Genomic DNA, 17,799 nt, shown 5'->3' on the forward strand with positions numbered 1-17,799 from the left:
TAAAAAAAAAATATTTTGGGGTTATTACATATACTAACATCTAAAGAAGATCTAAACTAACCATGTGTACAAATAGACAGATGCAACAATTTGTCTCTTGTAAATAAGTATCATCATGGAATATATGCAAAACCTTAAAAGTAAGAATATAAGACACATCTGGTCCAAACATCGCATCGAGAGCTAGATGCTTTCGTTAGCCGACCATCTCTTGATGCAAAAATATATATTTCAAACACATCACGATCCACTATTGACTCCATTCCTCGTACCCCAATTGTTAGAATGCTTGATAGCCAAAATTACGTTGGTACTCAATGAATTAAATTATCTTGATATTTATTTAATCAAAAATTATCTAGAGTCATTTTAAGGTCTCCATCCCTCGTTGGGCTCTATTGCAAGGCTACATCCTTGATTATTTGAGAAACATGAAGATGAAAAATTCTAGCACTACCATACAAATATGGATTGCTAAGATCTTGTGTTTATGTGGAGCCTCACAAGTATCTAATGACTAATTGAGTCACCCTCAACCCCTGTAACTCTCGTTGATGTGTTCACATTCGCAAGAGATAAGAGGCTGATTTTAAGGCAAAGCTTTGATTATTTCAGAAGTGATAAAAAAAATAGTTGTGAAACTAAAAAAAAGAAAAATCCAATAAAGAAATATTTGGCTCAAAAAGGCATCACTTGTCAATGATTTGGGTCAATCCTTAGGCCTCACGAACTTCTTGGCGTTCCACATCAAAACTCCGTACGCTCGTGATCACTCATCGGACGGTGGAGAAGCACAAATACCATTTGACTGCAGTCTCGAGCTGGGCCGCCCTCGACACATGTAGTTGCAAGTCGGAGCTCACCGCCCGGGCCCCGATCGCGTGAGCGGTTACGATCACTCGCGGTGAACGAAATCACGGACTGGTTTCACCGTCATACCACTCCGATCCCCGGAGCCCGTTTGCTGCTCAGTATGATAAAGCCGGTCGTCATGGGTCTGGTCTCGGACTCAGGATAACCTGGTGGAGGGGGGAGGTCGGCTTACCGGACGGTGCCCGGACTTTCACATATTGCCGGGTTTTAAAAGCCCTGGCGCCCGGATTCGTATTTTTCCGATCTCTTCCCACTTCGACGAAAAGAAGGAAAAAAAAAAGTTAGGGTTCTTGGAGCAGAACCCTAAACACCATTAGAGCGCGCTTCAATCTCCGTTCCTCCAAGGGTATCTAGAGTCCAGGTTTCGGCCGGGCCCAAGGCGGCTGGTGAGAGCATCGCGTGGGACGGCATCTCGAGAAAGCTAAGTTATTTTCTCTTCTTCTCTTCTGCGAGCTAGGGTTTTCCTGCAAGTAAACGTTTGGGTTCAATTACTATCGGGGGCATTTGTTTCGATCTTCGGGAATTGGGGCCCTTGGAAAAGCCGTTAGGTCTTTATCGGTCTTGGAAGCGGGTAGTTTGGAAGAGTGAAAAATTAGGGTTTTGGTTGAAATTGAGCATCACTAGAGGGCTAAATTTGTGGAGTTTCCCTGTTTCATCAAGGAAGTTAGAATTTCGTTGCCAGGCCTTTGCAGGATTGGAAAGAAAGAGGGGGTAAAGAAAGAACTTTACAGAGAAGAATGCAAAACAAATTTCTTGGTTCCTATAAAAGTTCCTTTCTTCTTTGCTAAGGTTTTGTTAGTGCCTGCAAATTTCTTGTTTTCTTGGTCTGACCTGTTGAAGATTTGAGTAATCAAGATGAGCGAGCCAAAAGATCACAATGATCTGGAGCAAGGAATGCCAGGAATTTCTGGCAGTGGGCAGATAGGTGCGGATGTTGAAGACGATGACCTCCGGTCTCTGCTGCAAAATCATGCTGACGAGCAGAACTATCAGTTTCAAACAGAGGTTAATTTCCATAACGACTCTGGATTTGCAGCGAATCCCCTAGAAGCTGGTTCAGCCGAGCAGAACATCAAAGAGACCGCCATACCATCAGAGTTGCAACCTGGTGCTGAAGTTGCTGTTTTTACGAATCAGACCGAGGATGGTTCTGAAGAACCTGGTGCTGGAGTTCCTGTTTCTATGAATCAGACAGAGAATGGTTCTGAAAAACCTGATGATGAAGTTCCTGTTTCTATGAATCAGAAAGAGAATTATTCTGAAAAACCTGGTGATGAAGTTCCTGCTTGTATTAATCAGGCAGAGGATGATTCTGAAAAAGTTGCTAATCAAGTTCCTGCTTTTATGAATCAAACAGAGAATGAGTCTGAAAGAGATGATGATCATGTTCCTGCTTGTATGAATCGGACAGAGAATGACTCTGAAAAAGCTGGCGATCAAGTTCCTGCTTTTTTGAATGAGACAGAGAGTAATTCTGAACAAAATGGTGCTCTTGATGTCAAGACCAAAATGGAGAGTGAGACAGTGAACACACATACAGAGAATGGCAGCAACTCATTAGAGTCAGATGTGAAGATGGCTCATTTGGAAGATAATCGCATCATTGAGACCCCCTTGAAACAGGAAAAGGCTGAGGGAGAACAACCAGCTCGCATTGAGGGTCCTAAGCAGTCTTTTACATTTGACCACTACTTGGATGGTGGTGATTCTGGAACTGAGGAGGAACAGGCTGCTTTCATAAAGGAGCTGGAGAATTTCTTTAGGGAGAGGGGCATCGAGTTCAAGCCACCAAAGTTTTATGGGGAAGGACTGAATTGCCTCAAGTAAGTCTCAAATAATCATCTTTAGCCTTTCTCTTGAACATCTTTGCGCAAGTTTTTACTGAAATAAGTTTCTTTGAACTTTTTCTTTGCCAGGTTGTGGAGATCAGTAACTAAATTGGGTGGTTATGACAGGGTATGAATGCTACTGTTTCTTCTATGAATTATTTACCATAAAAATTTTCTGCAGACTGTATAGCATAACTTGCCTTTACCAATCATCATTCCACCATCTGAGATTGAGGTATTTGTATAAGGTGCTATTATGATAAGTTTTTGGAAGCAATGGCATATTGTTTCACAAAGAATCTACCTGTTAATGATATTGTGGGGAATGCCACTGGAGTAAAAGATGAGTTACCTGGGTCTCGGTGGCTTTGTTTAAGAGTTTTCTTTTGCATTAAAACTTTTCTTATCAATAGGAGGTTTCAGTGGTAGTGTTTCTATTTGATTTTGATTATGTGAAGCACTGAATGCCAATCAGTTTTTTCGTTAGTGCTTAGCCATTAGTTGTTGGACCTTTAAAGTTGTTTTTAACTTTTTATTGGCTTATGCGTTGGTAGAGGCAAGTGGATAGTCTGGTCATGAAAGAATTTCCAGTTCCTGAGTATTGGTTGGATGTGCAGATATAGCACCATGATTCTATAGATGAAATACATGGAATGCTGAGGGGCATTACTTATGATCCATAGCTGGATTTGTGGCATACTCATAAATTCGTGTAAATGCATGTGTCCCGTCCTGCCAGCCAGAAGCCTCATCAGTGGTTTTTTAACCCTCTTAATGTGTTTTTTTTCCATTAATAGTAAGGGCAATCACCCCAACAAGATAAGAACGGGGTTTCATCACCAGATTCTTGCCAAAATTAGGTGAATCAATTCTCACATAGCTATCACTTTAATTAAAATCAATTGGATGTTGGCCCCTAGGGACATTCGAGCTCAATAGGACGAAGATCACCGAAAGTTGCACCAATTTTGCTCTGTGGCTCAGTTGATGTCTAGGCAAACTTTGTTCCTTAAGGGAGACAGTTCATCTGTTCGAGGCAAGTGGTTTTTAAGTGGGATCTTTGCGAACGCATCGTGACCCCCCCACTTACCTGGGAGCTTACCTGATCAACTCAGTTCATTAGACCGGATTGGAGGCTTAGGTGCCCTCTTCAAACCAGTTAGGAGCTGTTTAGTGATTTTAGGGCAAATACAAGGATTTGATGTGTTTTTCTTTTATTGCATGCTTGACTGATCAAGTATTAGTTTATGCAAGGGAGTCGTTCTAGAGTGCGTGACCTATTACCTTTTGACCCTGAAATAGAATGGACCCTTAGGAATATTCGAGCTAAGATCAGAACATTAGAATCATCCCCACCTCTTGAGATGGCTAAAGAACAACCCAAACTCTTGAGGGAGTAATTTACTCCCACCATTTACACTTTCCCATCTTGCATTCGATTACCTGAGGTAGCAGCTGTACAATATAAAATAAAGTCTAATGTGATCCAAATGCTCCCATCTTTTTATGGGCTCACCAACGAAGACCCAGATAAACACCTAGATGAATTCCTTGAGATTTGCACCACTGTCAAGATTCAGAACTTCACTGATGATGCTCTAAAACTTAGATTATTCCCTTTCTCCCTTAAAGATAGAGCCAAGCAATGGCTGAATTCTTTAGAAGCCAATTCGATTCGTTCCTGAGATCAAATGCAACAAAATTTTTTTAAAAAATACTTTTCCATAGGAAGAACGAACCAGTTTAGACGTGCCATCACAAGCTTCTCCCAAACTGAGGGAGAAGAATTTCATGAAACCTGGGAGAGATTTCGGGACCTAATCCGTAAATGCCCACATCATCAAATACCTAAATGGCAGCTAGTGCTAGCCATTGTTCATGCATTCATCGCACATTTCTAGGTAGCAGCACTATGCTGCTTAGTGGCATTCTCTTTCTTTTGGCAACATCTGCCTCCTTTGTGTGCTCTTCTCTTTATGATTCTCATTCCTGTGGAAATGTGACAACATGTGTCTATATTTTAGAGAAACTATCGAACAAACATGAAAATTCAGGAAGGTAAATAACTGTCTCTGGACATACATGGGCTGTCATTTGCTATAGGATGTTCAGTGTTCAATGATTTATCTTGCACTCACTTAGTTACTCTTTTGTGATTTTTGGCTAATATTATTTCTGTCAAATTGTTTCTCTAGGTGACATCATGCAAGTTATGGCGTCAAGTGGGAGAGTCCTTCAAACCTCCAAAGTAAGATTTTATCATTCTTCGTTTCCTTTGTCTGGGCGCGCATGTGTGTGCACCGTAGATGTGCATGTTCTAAATATTCACAAGTGAATATGAATAATATAAACCATGTAATAGCTGAAACTGGTCCAAACTGCATTTTTAAAAATCCTGCTAGCATTCAAGTCCTTGTTCTACATGTATAGTCTTCTTCATTGTTTGCTGGTTGATATCAACTGGTCAAACCAATAAAACTAGAATTCTTCCACCAAGTGGAGTGACAAAAATCAGTTTGCTGTTTCTGGGTTTGTTACTCAATTATGTCGTTAGTTGCTAATATATTGGGCAGGAGGAACAGATGACAAGAGTGTTCCCCCCTTTTTCCCTTTTTTTTCCTGAAAGTTCTTTGTTGCTTCTATGAGTATATTTATAACTTGGAAACAGTCCTAAAGTACTATACCCATGTTTGATATTCGAAATTTTGAAAATTACATATAATACAATTCAAGTGGCAAAAAATGTCATAAATTACCAGAAACAATATTCTGACCATAATAGAAATGACATGAGCAACATCTAAAATGATTCACTAATAAGACATTTTTACTGCTAGTTTGTGTGATATTTGATTGATAAAAACTATTAAATAGGGGATAAACAAATGCAACAAGGAACAAGAAGGAAGAGCATCAGAAGTTCGTACATCTTATCATGATGCTTGAACTTTTGTGTGCATAACCAAGTAAATGGAGGCTTAACCGAAGGTATAATGACTTTCATATAGTGCTATGCTCAGGGTGATAGAATTGATTCTTTGGTTGCTTCTTCCAATAAAGATCACAACTTGTGATTCACAAGTCTATCTTTCTGAAATGTTCTGGTTCCAAATCCTACAGCAGCGGGACTGAGAAGTGCCTGAATAGTTCAATTAACTTCCACTCTCAGTGCCTGAATAGTTCAATTAACTTCCAATAAAAAGGGTAAAATGATTTTTTTTCCAATTATATCTTAGTATATATATCTCTACACTAGTTGAGAAATCCAGCCACTCTCATCCATTCAGATGTTTGTTCTCATCTGAACCGCAGTCAACAAGATGAGTACCAGGATGGTGATATATGTTTTCTCATGGTTGACAGTGTATAGTTTGTCGCACATGATTGTTGTCCTCAAGTCTGCTACAGGATAAGCGAAACTCAGAATCTTGAACAAAGTAGTTACATTAGCTATAATTGATGTCATGTTCCACTGATCTCCTGGATGGCATTGTTTATGCAGGACATGTACAACAGTCTCTTGGTCATTTCGAGGTTTTTATGAGAAGGTAATTTCGGAAACTTTTTGGATACTAAATTATTGTGTATTATGCTTTCATTAAGATATATTTTCATGATGTTCCCTTCTTTTTCCCTTCTAATATAAGATGCAAAGGTTGATTTGTTTTCTGTGGAATTCTTGTGCACCTGCTTGTTGAGATGATAGTGATATTCACGATGTGGGCAAAATCTTTAGTTGCTGCTCTATGAGCATGAAGTGATCCATAGAAAATTTGAGTAAATGATTGAAGTTTTGAATAAAATGGAATTTAGCAACTCAGTGAGAAGCATCTGGTGTTAGAGATGTTTCTTCTTGTGGGAGTAATGATTCATCATCAATATAATGCTACACTAGCTATACAAACTGTTTGTTGTTTTAATGCCTAGACATATTTTTGTTTGTAAGGTGAATGTGCAAGAAGAATTTGAAAAGTTAGTTGGTTAACAAATGTCAGGAAACCTAATAAACAAAATTTTGACATGAATTCATAACAATATATGGCTAATATTGGATGACCGAGAGTGCTATGAATCCATGATTGTGCATAATTGACTTTGTCACTATTAAAGCCGCTTTGCCAAATGCTTGGAGCTAGAACTCCCGCTGAACTCTTATCTGTACAACTAACCTGATCCTAACCTGCATTTTGTTTAGTTGTGCCTCAAAGATGGTACAAGTACAGCTGCCTTGTGCTTTGCATCAAAGGACAAATTTAGGGGTTAGCTTGCCTTCTTTCAGATAGTTATAATATTGAGAAATTTTGAAGATTTTTAGTGCATAGTCCCCAAGATTTTTCATTCAACATTTTCAGTATGACTTGCAAATATATTGAATTCAGGCTGTTCTTTGTCATATTCTTGAGTTACCATGAACTATTTAGACATCCACATTTGTGTTCCTAAAAATATTTTAGGAGGGGCCTTTTTATTTAGGATTTCACTCATCAGGGGTCATTCATGTTTTATCATTATGAGCAATACTCCTCTTTTAGCTTGAGAAAAAAGAAGAGCACCAACAATGAACACAATCCAGACTGCACTTAAAGAAATGACTAGAATACCAAATTTGATAATAAATCCCCAAAGAAAAATTATTTAAAAAGGCATGTAGGCTAGTTTTGTTTAGCTTTGGTCAAAACTGACCGTATCTAACTAAACTGCTGGAACTGATCAAAACTGAGTTTCAGGAGTGGATTTTGGTTAAAACTTCAGACCTTGCTTACATACTATTTAGATAACCTTAAAAATGACGTCAATCCAATTGTGCCTCAAAGATGCTTTAAGTATGGTCATCCTAGGTTCCCCTCAGTAAGCAAATGTAAAGCTTCAGGTTCTGGTGGTTGAGATCAAGGCGTTTGCATGCTTCAGCATGAAGTGAGCTGTAAACAAATCAATTAAATGACATGAATTAATTGGGGGCACATGAAAAGTAGTAATTCAATAAGAATATCTCCTTAGAGATTTTTGTCCTTGCATGGGTCATGATCTACCATTGATGTTATGCCACAACCTTAGGGGTATCTAAAATGTATTTTAAGTTAAACAACTTATATTTTAAGTCAAAAAACTTATTAAGAGGTTGAATGGACATCATGATTTAAGATGATAACCTATAGCTGGCTATAGTTGACCATGCTAGACCACCATGAAACCCACCTTCGCTGTGCCACCAAACACTTAGTGGGCTTGCCTCAGTTAACATAAGGCTTAGAGTTGCCTTGGGTGGGACAGTGGGTTTAGATTTGCTCCTGCATGCTTTAGCACATTAACAGCCCTTGTATAAATAGCATCACTGCTAGGCAGTTGAGTGTTTTTTAGGTGTGTCGTTGTTGGTAGTCATGCTGCATCACTGTTATCAATTATCAGCAGTATAACTCATTCTTGCATTTCAATTTTCAGGCAGTTATCGAACTGTCCAATCAGGACATTCATGTAGTTACACGTTAGTTTTCATTTTTATATCGCTTTTAGACTGTATAATATTCATACATGTTGTCATCAAGCCTGAGCATGTGGATTTGAGTTCACAATTCATCAGTTCTGGCGGTTGTTTTTCCTTGTAATGTGTGATTAACTCTACATCATTATGAATCAAATGTACTGCATGATCATCAGTAACTTCTGTTGATCCTCTTTTTCTTTGTTAAGTACACTGTAGCTTGTGCTATGCCTTTTTATGATCCTGCAGTGTTCCTATGATCTCCTTGTGGTTTATCCTCTTATTGCCTTTCACATATATTTTACCCTTATTCTACAGGCTCTACTTGAGTATGAAAAACATAAAATTCGTACTGGTGAGCTCCAAATACCTCTATCTGATCTTCCTGAGGCTATGGTTATTGAGAATCAGGTGAATTCCTTTCTTTTTGTATTGCTATAGTCCTGCTTTTCAATGTTTTAGTATAAAGTATTATGATGCTATTGTTGCTGCTCTTGTTATTTATTATTGTTATTCCAACAATATGAGGCTACCATTATGGATCCTTCTTCACCCTTTTCCTTGCTTCAAAAATTGGGCTTTTTGGCATAGTAAACCTTTTTAAATTATTCACTTTGAGCTTTCATCCAGAGAAACATGACTTCCCTCTCTTTTTGTTCTTTCCTCAGAAATTCAGGCCCATCATTTGACCAGGGTCTCTTCTGGTTGCTGTCAAGACTTTATCATCTCAATTGTTTTTCCATTTTTTTTCTCCTGAGAATAACTTTTAAAGCAACTTTTGTTGCATATAACTTAACTATTTCTTCTGGTTTTATAAGCAGTCTGTCTGAGCATGTTCATTTATCATTTGCCATAATTTCATGTGCTTCACTTTATTGTACACTGCTTCATATAAAATTGTTTTCATTTATCTTATATCAAACTTTCTAGATTTTTACCAGTACAATGTGTTCATGTAGTTGCTGTGGTGTGTAAAACAATTGCATTAGCTGTTGAAACTGCCTCTCCCTTCCTTTTCGATGCCATGGAATGCCAATCTGCATATGTTGCGCCCTAAAGCCCTTAACATGAATGGGGATGTTGTATAAATAACAGGTCAAAAATTGACCTACCTGGTCAAGCTGTTGAGCAAGCATTTACATGTTAGTATATCCATTCAGATTTCTTTCGAAAGAAACAGATGGCTACTGCAAGAATCATTTCAGCAGAAAATGAGATCAAGGCCATGTTTAGGATCATCCAACGGTGCCAGATGTCCTTGTCTGGACATTGTTTCTCCTGTTTCCTTCTTTGTTTTTTTCTATATTATTAATAGTTGTATGGAATATGTTTGTGCCTATGCTTGAACTTGAAGGTTGTCAATGTAATAATCAAAATTTAAGTAGGTTATCATAGTATCTCCATTAAAAATGAAGCTAGGCATCTAGTTCTTGAACTGTCATTTGAATCTTTAGAATTTTCAGGTATCATGTTAGTTGAATCGTTGTAAGAAAATCCTAGAAAAAACATATATCATTACAAGAGTACTCACATTAATCACTGGCGTATATGTTTGGATATAACTGACTCTCTGATTAGAGGTTTTTCCACTTGATATTACCTGAATAACCTTGCAGTTTAGAATTTCAGCAGAAAATGAGATCAAGGCCATGTTTAGGGTCGTCCAACGGTGCCAGATGTCCTCGTCTGGACATTGTTTCTCCTGTTTCTTTCTTTGTTTTTTCTATATTATTAATAGTTGTATGGAATATGTTTGTGCTTATGCTTGAACTTGATGGTTGTCAATGTAATAGTCAAAATTTAAGTAGGTTATCATAGTATCTTCATTAAAATGAAGCTAGGCATCTAGTTCTTGAACTGTCATTTGAATCTTTAGAATTTTCAGGCTTCATGTTAGTTGAATCGTTGAAAGAAAATCCTAGAAAAAACACATCATCACAATAGTACTCACATTAATCACTGGCGTATATGTTTGGATATAACTGACTCTCTGATTACAGGTTTTTCCATTTGATATTACCTAAATAATCTTGTAGTTTAGAATTTGGTTAAAATTAATTGAAGGTGTTGTACAATTTTTCTAAGCCCTAGTTATGGTGCCTTTTTGAAGTCAGAAACAAAGACATGAGATGATTGTCAGATCATTGTGAAGGTGGGAAATTTTATTCGTTCTAATGTCAGTAATTTTAGCTGCAGCATTACACATATTGTACATATATATGTGGAGTTGTTGAACTTTAACCTAGTTGTTTAACAAATTATGCTTATATGTACACGTAGAAGTGCCTTTGCTGCCTATCTTGTTAGTGCAGCCAACTGAACTAGTTGGATCAAATATAGCGGATTTTCATCTTGTTTTTGAAGAAGTTGAACATCCAGCGAGGCTTTAAGAAGCTTCTTTTATTATGGAGAAAGAATAAGCAGAACATATGTAGGACAATATGTTGAGGAAGGTGATGAAAAGGTATTGAATTGGAAAATAAATATCACATTTTCCAAATTTACAAACTGAAGTTAAACTGGCAGCTATTCAGACTAATGTCATTTGTTAAAGGAAATGTTATATTTTAAACATCAATTAAGGGTACATAATGTTAGGCTGTTAGAAAACAATATATGCACAAGATAAGTGTGGCCAAAGTGAGAATGTTGAGATGAATATGTAGTAATACAAGAAAAGATAGAATAGAAAATGAAGTCATTTGTAAAAAGGTAGGGGTAGGCGCTAGCTAAGGACAATTAAAGATTAAGACTTAGTTGAGTTGAGTTGTAAGGAAAATGCTTAGTTGTTACCTGTTAGTCTTAAAGAGAGAACTTGTACCATATCCCTTGTCCTTGTCAAAGATGCTTTTTGAGTGTGATTGCTTAGATTTGGGACTTCTTCTCAGGTTAAAGGGTTTTTTAGTGGTCGGTGGTTCCTTTTTAACTATGACAAGTGCTTCCCCCACCTTCCCAAAGTGTTTTTGGCTCACATAAAATCTGCATCGTGTATTGAAGATGATACCTCTTTTCTGTACTGTTTGTTGGATATGTTGAGCTTGTAGGATCCTTTTCTCTTTTTCTCTTTTTGTGTTTCAAAGGTCAGGTCACTTATCACATTGCCATCAAAATAGTGTATTCCTTGGAAATTAGTCTAAGATATGTGCCATGACACATAAATCATTTGATACAAAGACCTATCAAAAAGCCTTTCATCTATCTACTTTAAAATTATAAGTAGTGTGTAATTGTTTGGGAAAGGTCTTAGTTGATTATAAGTCATGGAAAAGGGAAGGAGCTCATTTTAGTTAGTTCTTTGGAACAAAATTGATCGAAACCCCCTTTTCTGCCCCAACCCCCCTAAAAAAAAGAAAAGAGAAAAAAAGAAACACTGGAAAGAGTTAACGGTTCTATGTTGAGGAATCCACAGCTGGTCATGAATTCAACTTTTTGAATGTGAAGATTCTTCCCCCTTCAACCTAAATTACAAATAGATTCTGTTCCAGTTACAGAATGGTCCTGTGGAGATAACCATAACTATAACCGCCAATGACGAAACCATATCCCAACAGTATAATCCCTTATAAATGTGATTCTAATCACACCTTTTATTTCATGTGCTAACATGGTTTGACTTTTGGAAACTGTCAGTCTTCCATTTTATGCATCTGTTTCCATGTGGCATTCTTCTTCTATCTTGTTCACTTAGTCGATAAACTAAAATGCTGCCACAAAAAAAAAGAAAAAGAAAAGAGAATAACTGCCATATGAGAAATCACATTATTAGTTTACTATGGTTGTAGAAGTAATTAACTTATATAGTATGGTTGGATTGAATGGTGTTATCTCTTCCCTTTTCTTAATGAAAGTAACATCAGTAATTTTTTTGGTACAAATTGATACTTGTAAATTGCAGGGTGTAAAATACTGTGTCATGCCCATGTTTGCATGATGATTGCCTAGCTATCATACTGTATTGTCCTGGGCATTGGCACTCAGGGATGAGTATTGGTTGCATATATACAAATTATTGTTGAAGATACACTAGATTCAACATAAATAGATCCAACGGAAGTTTTAAAGAGATGCATGAATTTTAACTGGTTTCATGATTCTTGTCATCTTTTCAGGGGGGTGGGAATCAGGCATCAGGATCAGGTAGAGCCAGAAGAGATGCTGCAGCTCGTGCTATGCAGGGCTGGCACTCTCAGCGACTGCTTGGTAATGGTGAAGTTGGTGACCCAATAATTAAGGTGCATGGACATTCATTTGTGTGTCAAAACACTTCTGTGCCCATACTCTTGTTGATTTCTTTATATATCTAATCTTTTTGTTTGTCTGTGTGTAGGGTAAGAGTTCAGATTCTCTTCTGAATCAGGATAAAAATCTTAAAAGCATCAGTATGTTTTGCTTCTTGATATCGTCAGTTTCTTTGAATATTTATGTGTTCCTACAATTTGTTTAGGTGGAGCCAAGAGGAAAAAACCATCTAACCTGGAGCCTGCAGTTAAAGTTGCACGAATGAAAGATATTCAGCCACAGTTAAGTTTCTTTCTTTCCATAGATTAGCTTTTTTTCTCCCTTTTACTTAAAGAACTACTTATGTGTGCCACTTTCATAGCTAGATAATAAGAATCTGAGAGTTCTCACCAAACAGAAGTAAATTTAGAGGACTGCTGTGCCAGTTACATAGCTAGATACAAGATTGAAGACACCTAAGTTTTCCACCTGACTATTTTCTGGATATGGTCAATAATGTAGGGCACCATAAATTGTTTGTTAAATTTACTACCTAGTATAAATTTTATTTTTCGAGGTCAATATTTTTAAATCTTTGATCTTTTTACCCGTTGTTAATTTATTTAAATCTTGTATACTCTAATATGCATTTTCTTTATATTAGGTGATATTTGTGTAACTCAAGTCATATATTTACGTCAGGGAAGAGTTGCGACAAGCTTGATTTTTGCATGTCAATATCATTGCTTTACCATGAATCTGAGTATGAGGTTCTTGTTATGTTAGCATTGTTCTTGATTTTTTAGGATTAAGGCCTAGCATGGGAAAAGACAATCATTCTCGCATAGCATGTTGTCTTTATTTATTCAAGGTTTCACATGGGTGGGAGCATGTTTGGGCGAACCATGCGTCTGACTCGAGCTCCCGAGTGTTCTTAGATTTCTGGTCCTCACTCTATTTATTTGAGCTCTATTAGGTTGGGTCTTGTTTTTCTTCTAATTGGATGGCATCTAGTCATTGATGCCTCTTCTAAGCTCTTGATTTTTGCCTTTGGACCTGATGCAAAGTTAACAGGTCTGACACTTTCATGCAGCTTTGTTTATGCATTCATCAGTTCTTAGTTGGATGACAAGTCATTTTTGCCCTGGTAAACCCAATCCTTTTGTAGCCTAACCTTTTGGTTAGGTTAAGAAGTGACATTGAAAATTTCATGGCAATCTGTGTGAAATATGATCTCTAGTTCGATAGTTTAGCAGAGATGAAAGAAAAGCTAGATGATTTTCCCCCCTTCCAATAACAATCATAGTTGATTGGAACTTTGGTTGGAGTTATGAAGGCTATTACTTTGTTGATGCTTTGCTTTTCCAAGGAGATAAAGTTTCATCATCTTGCTGACAATACAGTGCAATCACAAGCTGTGGCAATCAATAACTCTTCTTAAACTCTTCATTATAGTCCGTTGTTAAGAATGCCGAGTTTGAATATTGGTAATTACTTAGTATATGGGTAGATGAAAACACTCAAGTCGTTGAGGGATGATAGTGACATAGATGAAAACACTTAAGTTGTCGAGGGAAGATAGTGGCATGGAATTCCGCCGCAGTTAAATGAAGCGTACCTTCTTTCTAAAGCAATAGAGGAATAAATAGGAGCATTACTATTGCTATGAGCTAGAAGGCTTTGGTGTCCGCTATAGGCTAGGTCTATATCTGCTTATGGCCCTTCGGAGGCCGACTAATGCTTATTTGAAATGTTAAAGTATTCCAATGCACATATCAATTTATCAAAAATTACCCAGCATACACTTCGGCTGCTAATAGGAGGACAAGACCTTACAACTAAATTGGAGATGATCCCTTCTCTCTAGTGAGTGCAGTGAAGGACTCGCGCCAAATCTTGTGCTTTTGTATATAATGAAGCAAGTGCATGAACAACTCTAGAATGAGATGTGGTCTATGACTTTTTGTAGGTTGAATGTGAAGGGCTAGTAATGATACTTCAAATCACATGCCTTGTCCTTCTCTGATACATATTGTATATTCATACCCTTTAGAAACTTCCTAGATACATGTTTGATAACTGTGTAAAGTATCCTGGTCAAGGTCTGCTTTGACTGTGCGATACCATACTGGTAAGGTAAAGGGGTGGTACTGAGATTCGGTTCGGTATATGAGTCAAATTGGTCTGAACCAAGCAGAACCACCTCGTACCGCCTGAAATTAGGGGTGTACCATACCATACCGCCTTGCATTGCTCAGTTTTAGATGGTACTTTGATATAAAAAAACAAGAAAAGGCATTGGGAGCTGTCTTGGTACGAGGTGTGTACCGTACTATTTAACGTACCGGTGCACTACCCACTACTGAGAATGCAGACCTTGATCCGATTTTTCAAAATTTTAAGAGAACACTTTGAAGACTTCTTGGATATACTTGAGATACTTCCCAACGCTTCCAAAAAAATAAGGGTAGGGTGTTTTCTTTCTTCTTTTAATATTAACCTTTTAATGATAAATGATCAATTTTATAGTCTATGATGTTAATATTAAATTTTGAAGTATAGATTGTAGTCAGGATTGTTGATACTATTATTTTGATAGCTTGCTATGCTTTTTGGATACTTTGAGTGTAAACACATTCATATATACTTGTGTGTGTATGTAGCCATATATGAATACTATATATATATATATATATATTCGTTGATTTATCTTAGCTGTATCATGTCCTACCTTTTCAAGATTTGCTCTATTGGTGTATCTCTATCATGTCCTATTCGTATTCGGTGTCCGGTGTTTGTGCTTCATAGGCTGAGGGTTGCTTTGGACATTTGCTTGCTTGAGATGTTGATGAAGTTGTTGATATCTTTTCTGATGTCTATAGGGCTGCCAATGAACAGGCAGATAATATTGCTAGGGAGGGTGTGGGGTGACAATCTTCTTGATGTGAGCATATAGCTTCATTTTTCCTTTTTATGTCCTCGTGTGATTTTTCCATTCGAACTAAATTACATTTTTATAGATATCCCGGTTATTTTTGGGTTAAAAAAGGCTGTCTAGAGACTTAGTTTGCACTGGATTCATAGGGTTGCTGAGTCTTCATTTCTTTGATACTTGAGAGGGGAATGTGTACATGTCTCATCCTAACAGTTGTTGACAACATGCTTGTTGTATTTTTTCATTGATGCTTTCCCAGTTTTTATGTTTCTGCTATATTATTTTACTGTTTGACAATCTATTGCCTTACCTTTTGATGTAAGGTTAAGTATAATAAATTCTGGCTCTCTGTTGGCAGAGGGGATACAGCAGTTGTGGATGTTGGGGCTCCTGCTGATTGGGTGAAAATAAATGTGCGGCAAACTGTAAGTTCAGCTTATAAGAAGAGGGACTCCAATTCATTCTTATTTTCATATGTACTATTTTATGAACTGCACGATGCACCAGATTCTTCTGCAATCAATGTGTAATTAGCAACAAGAGCATTCTGAGCACTTTGATTTCAATCAACTTTTTATTTATTGAAAGCAAATTTTTTTTTTTTTTGTGTAGAAAGATTGCTTTGAAGTCTATGCTTTAGTTCCTGGGCTTCTTCGTGAAGAGGTAATGAATGAATACTGTTATTTTTAAAGTTATTTTTATGCATTGCTGGTGTGTTTGTATCACTAATATGTCATGATACAGACAGACGATATAATAGTTTGTAATGAGCAAAAATTTATGAATTTGTTGCTTGAATCTTTTGCAAGCCGATCTTCTAGTTCTTAACATAGCTCATTCTTGGATGAACTCAGGTACAAGTTCAATCAGATCCTGCTGGCCGTTTAATCATATCTGGAGATCCAGAGCAGCCTGATAATCCTTGGGGTGTCACCCCCTTTAAAAAGGTTGGTATATTTATATTTTCCAGGCAATCTGGACCATAACATTCGGCAATGTCTGGTAAATGAAATTAACATCTTCTGCAGGTCATAACTTTGCCTTCACGAATTGATCCATACCAGACTTCAGCAGTGGTCACCCTTCATGGCCAGCTGTTTGTACGCGCGCCCTTTGATCAGTCAGATCTATAGCACTCCTGGTCTCGCTTCCCAAAGTCCATCATCTACTCATATATAATAAAGAAATGGAAGGAAACGCATGGGGATGTTCTGCAGGTTTTGCGTACTGACTTGTGGGAAACCTGGTTAGAAATAGTTTTTAATACTCTAAGGCATGTTAAATTGGTAACTTCTTTCTGAGTACTTTCAATTTTTCTTTTCTCAGGCCTTTGAACTTGTCGTGTTGCTGAGATGATACTTGTGCTATTGGAGTTCATGCACTAATTTGAACATGCTAATCTGATGTTTGATCCAACAGCAAGGTGGTGTCTCGCTCATTAACCTTGTCACGGAAACTTGCGAGTGCAACTAAGGGAGAAGAAAGTAGATTTACCAGTCCTTGAGCCAAGCGTGCTTCCCTGTAGTCATATATTGTAAATATAGTCAGATTCTAGTTATGATCCTCTATTGGCTGATGGTTCGAATGCAACAGTTCCGTCATAATATGATTTTCTCTGTTCTGGACAAGCTACTAGAGTTGATCTCTGAGTGTATTCTGCTTTGCAATTAAAGATTCTGGAGATTGTTTTGTTTAGAGTGGGGGATTTGTAGATGACTGAAGAATCGACAGCTCAACGGACTGGTTCCCTGATCCAGGGCTTTCTGCTGCGGTAGCAACACTTTCCTTGCTGATCTCTGGGATTGTGTTTCTTCTGATGCCCGAGGGGTTTGCTTTGAAGGGATTGATGTGGTAGGACCTGTGGTTTAATCCGTTTGAATGCGATAGCTGTAGGTCGAGGAACTTCGTTATAACTAAATAGCGGTCTTAAATACAGTCAATATATTGAGTTTGATGGGTCTTGATGGCTGTTGAATGAGATGTCAATTTGATGGTAGATGAAGATGCAATTCGAATCTACTTTAGTAAGTTATATGCTAGATGATTGTGTCATAACGGTGGGACTTCAGGATGAGTAACCTCAGGCTAGTTTTAACAAAATTTATTAACCTCAAACGCGGTTTGAGTGTGGTGGAGGGTGGATAACCCAACTTGTTCGTGAAATGAGGGATCAAACCCTTGCAAAGTTCTTTGGGCATGTAATCGGTGAGATCGTTCTTGAAGTGGAGTGTAGTCTTCAACCTCCAAATGTCTAGTTTCTTGGTTAACCAGTCTTTTTTTGATAAATTACAGACTTCTAGTATTATTCTACATGTTGGGCTATTATTTTCTTTGCGCTTTGAACTAAAACTGGTGCTGTCCAGCTTATGCATGAGTTCAGCTGCGGGGTGGAACCAGGAATGAAAAAGGTGCGAAATGTAAATTATTATGTACCTTGAAGCGGCATTTGGCGGGAGCATATATCT

The 17,799-nt window shown here is 37.5% G+C and overlaps 1 protein-coding gene and 1 non-coding gene across 5 annotated transcripts; one reads left to right on the top strand and one right to left on the bottom strand.

Annotated features, from left to right (window-relative positions):
• Nucleotides 1–1,102: 1,102 nt before the first annotated feature.
• LOC103718415 (AT-rich interactive domain-containing protein 5-like) lies at nt 1,103–17,029 on the top strand. 4 transcript variants are annotated; one of them, XM_026809000.2, is made up of 12 exons: nt 1,104–2,696; nt 2,790–2,829; nt 4,898–4,950; nt 6,205–6,250; nt 8,500–8,592; nt 12,291–12,414; nt 12,626–12,701; nt 15,693–15,759; nt 15,947–15,997; nt 16,189–16,281; nt 16,363–16,580; nt 16,661–17,029. In XM_026809000.2, exons 1-11 carry the CDS (start codon nt 1,729–1,731, stop codon nt 16,465–16,467), a joined length of 1,716 nt encoding a protein of 571 aa, XP_026664801.1. In that variant the 5' UTR covers nt 1,104–1,728; the 3' UTR covers nt 16,468–16,580; nt 16,661–17,029. The 4 variants fall into 4 exon arrangements, with proteins under 4 accessions (XP_026664802.1, XP_026664803.1, XP_026664801.1 ...); XM_026808999.2 differs by having other exon boundaries at nt 12,291–12,413; nt 12,625–12,701; nt 16,363–16,551; XM_026809001.2 differs by lacking the exons at nt 16,363–16,580; nt 16,661–17,029 and having other exon boundaries at nt 1,103–2,696; nt 12,291–12,413; nt 12,509–12,701; nt 16,189–16,275.
• Nucleotides 4,443–4,548, bottom strand: LOC113463482. Its single transcript, XR_003387771.1, has one exon. It is a non-coding gene; the product is annotated as a small nucleolar RNA R71 (small nucleolar RNA).
• Nucleotides 17,030–17,799: the final 770 nt, after the last annotated feature.

The sequence above is a fragment of the Phoenix dactylifera genome, chromosome 1, assembly GCF_009389715.1.
Source record: "Phoenix dactylifera cultivar Barhee BC4 chromosome 1, palm_55x_up_171113_PBpolish2nd_filt_p, whole genome shotgun sequence".
Classification (NCBI taxonomy): domain Eukaryota; kingdom Viridiplantae; phylum Streptophyta; class Magnoliopsida; order Arecales; family Arecaceae; genus Phoenix; species Phoenix dactylifera.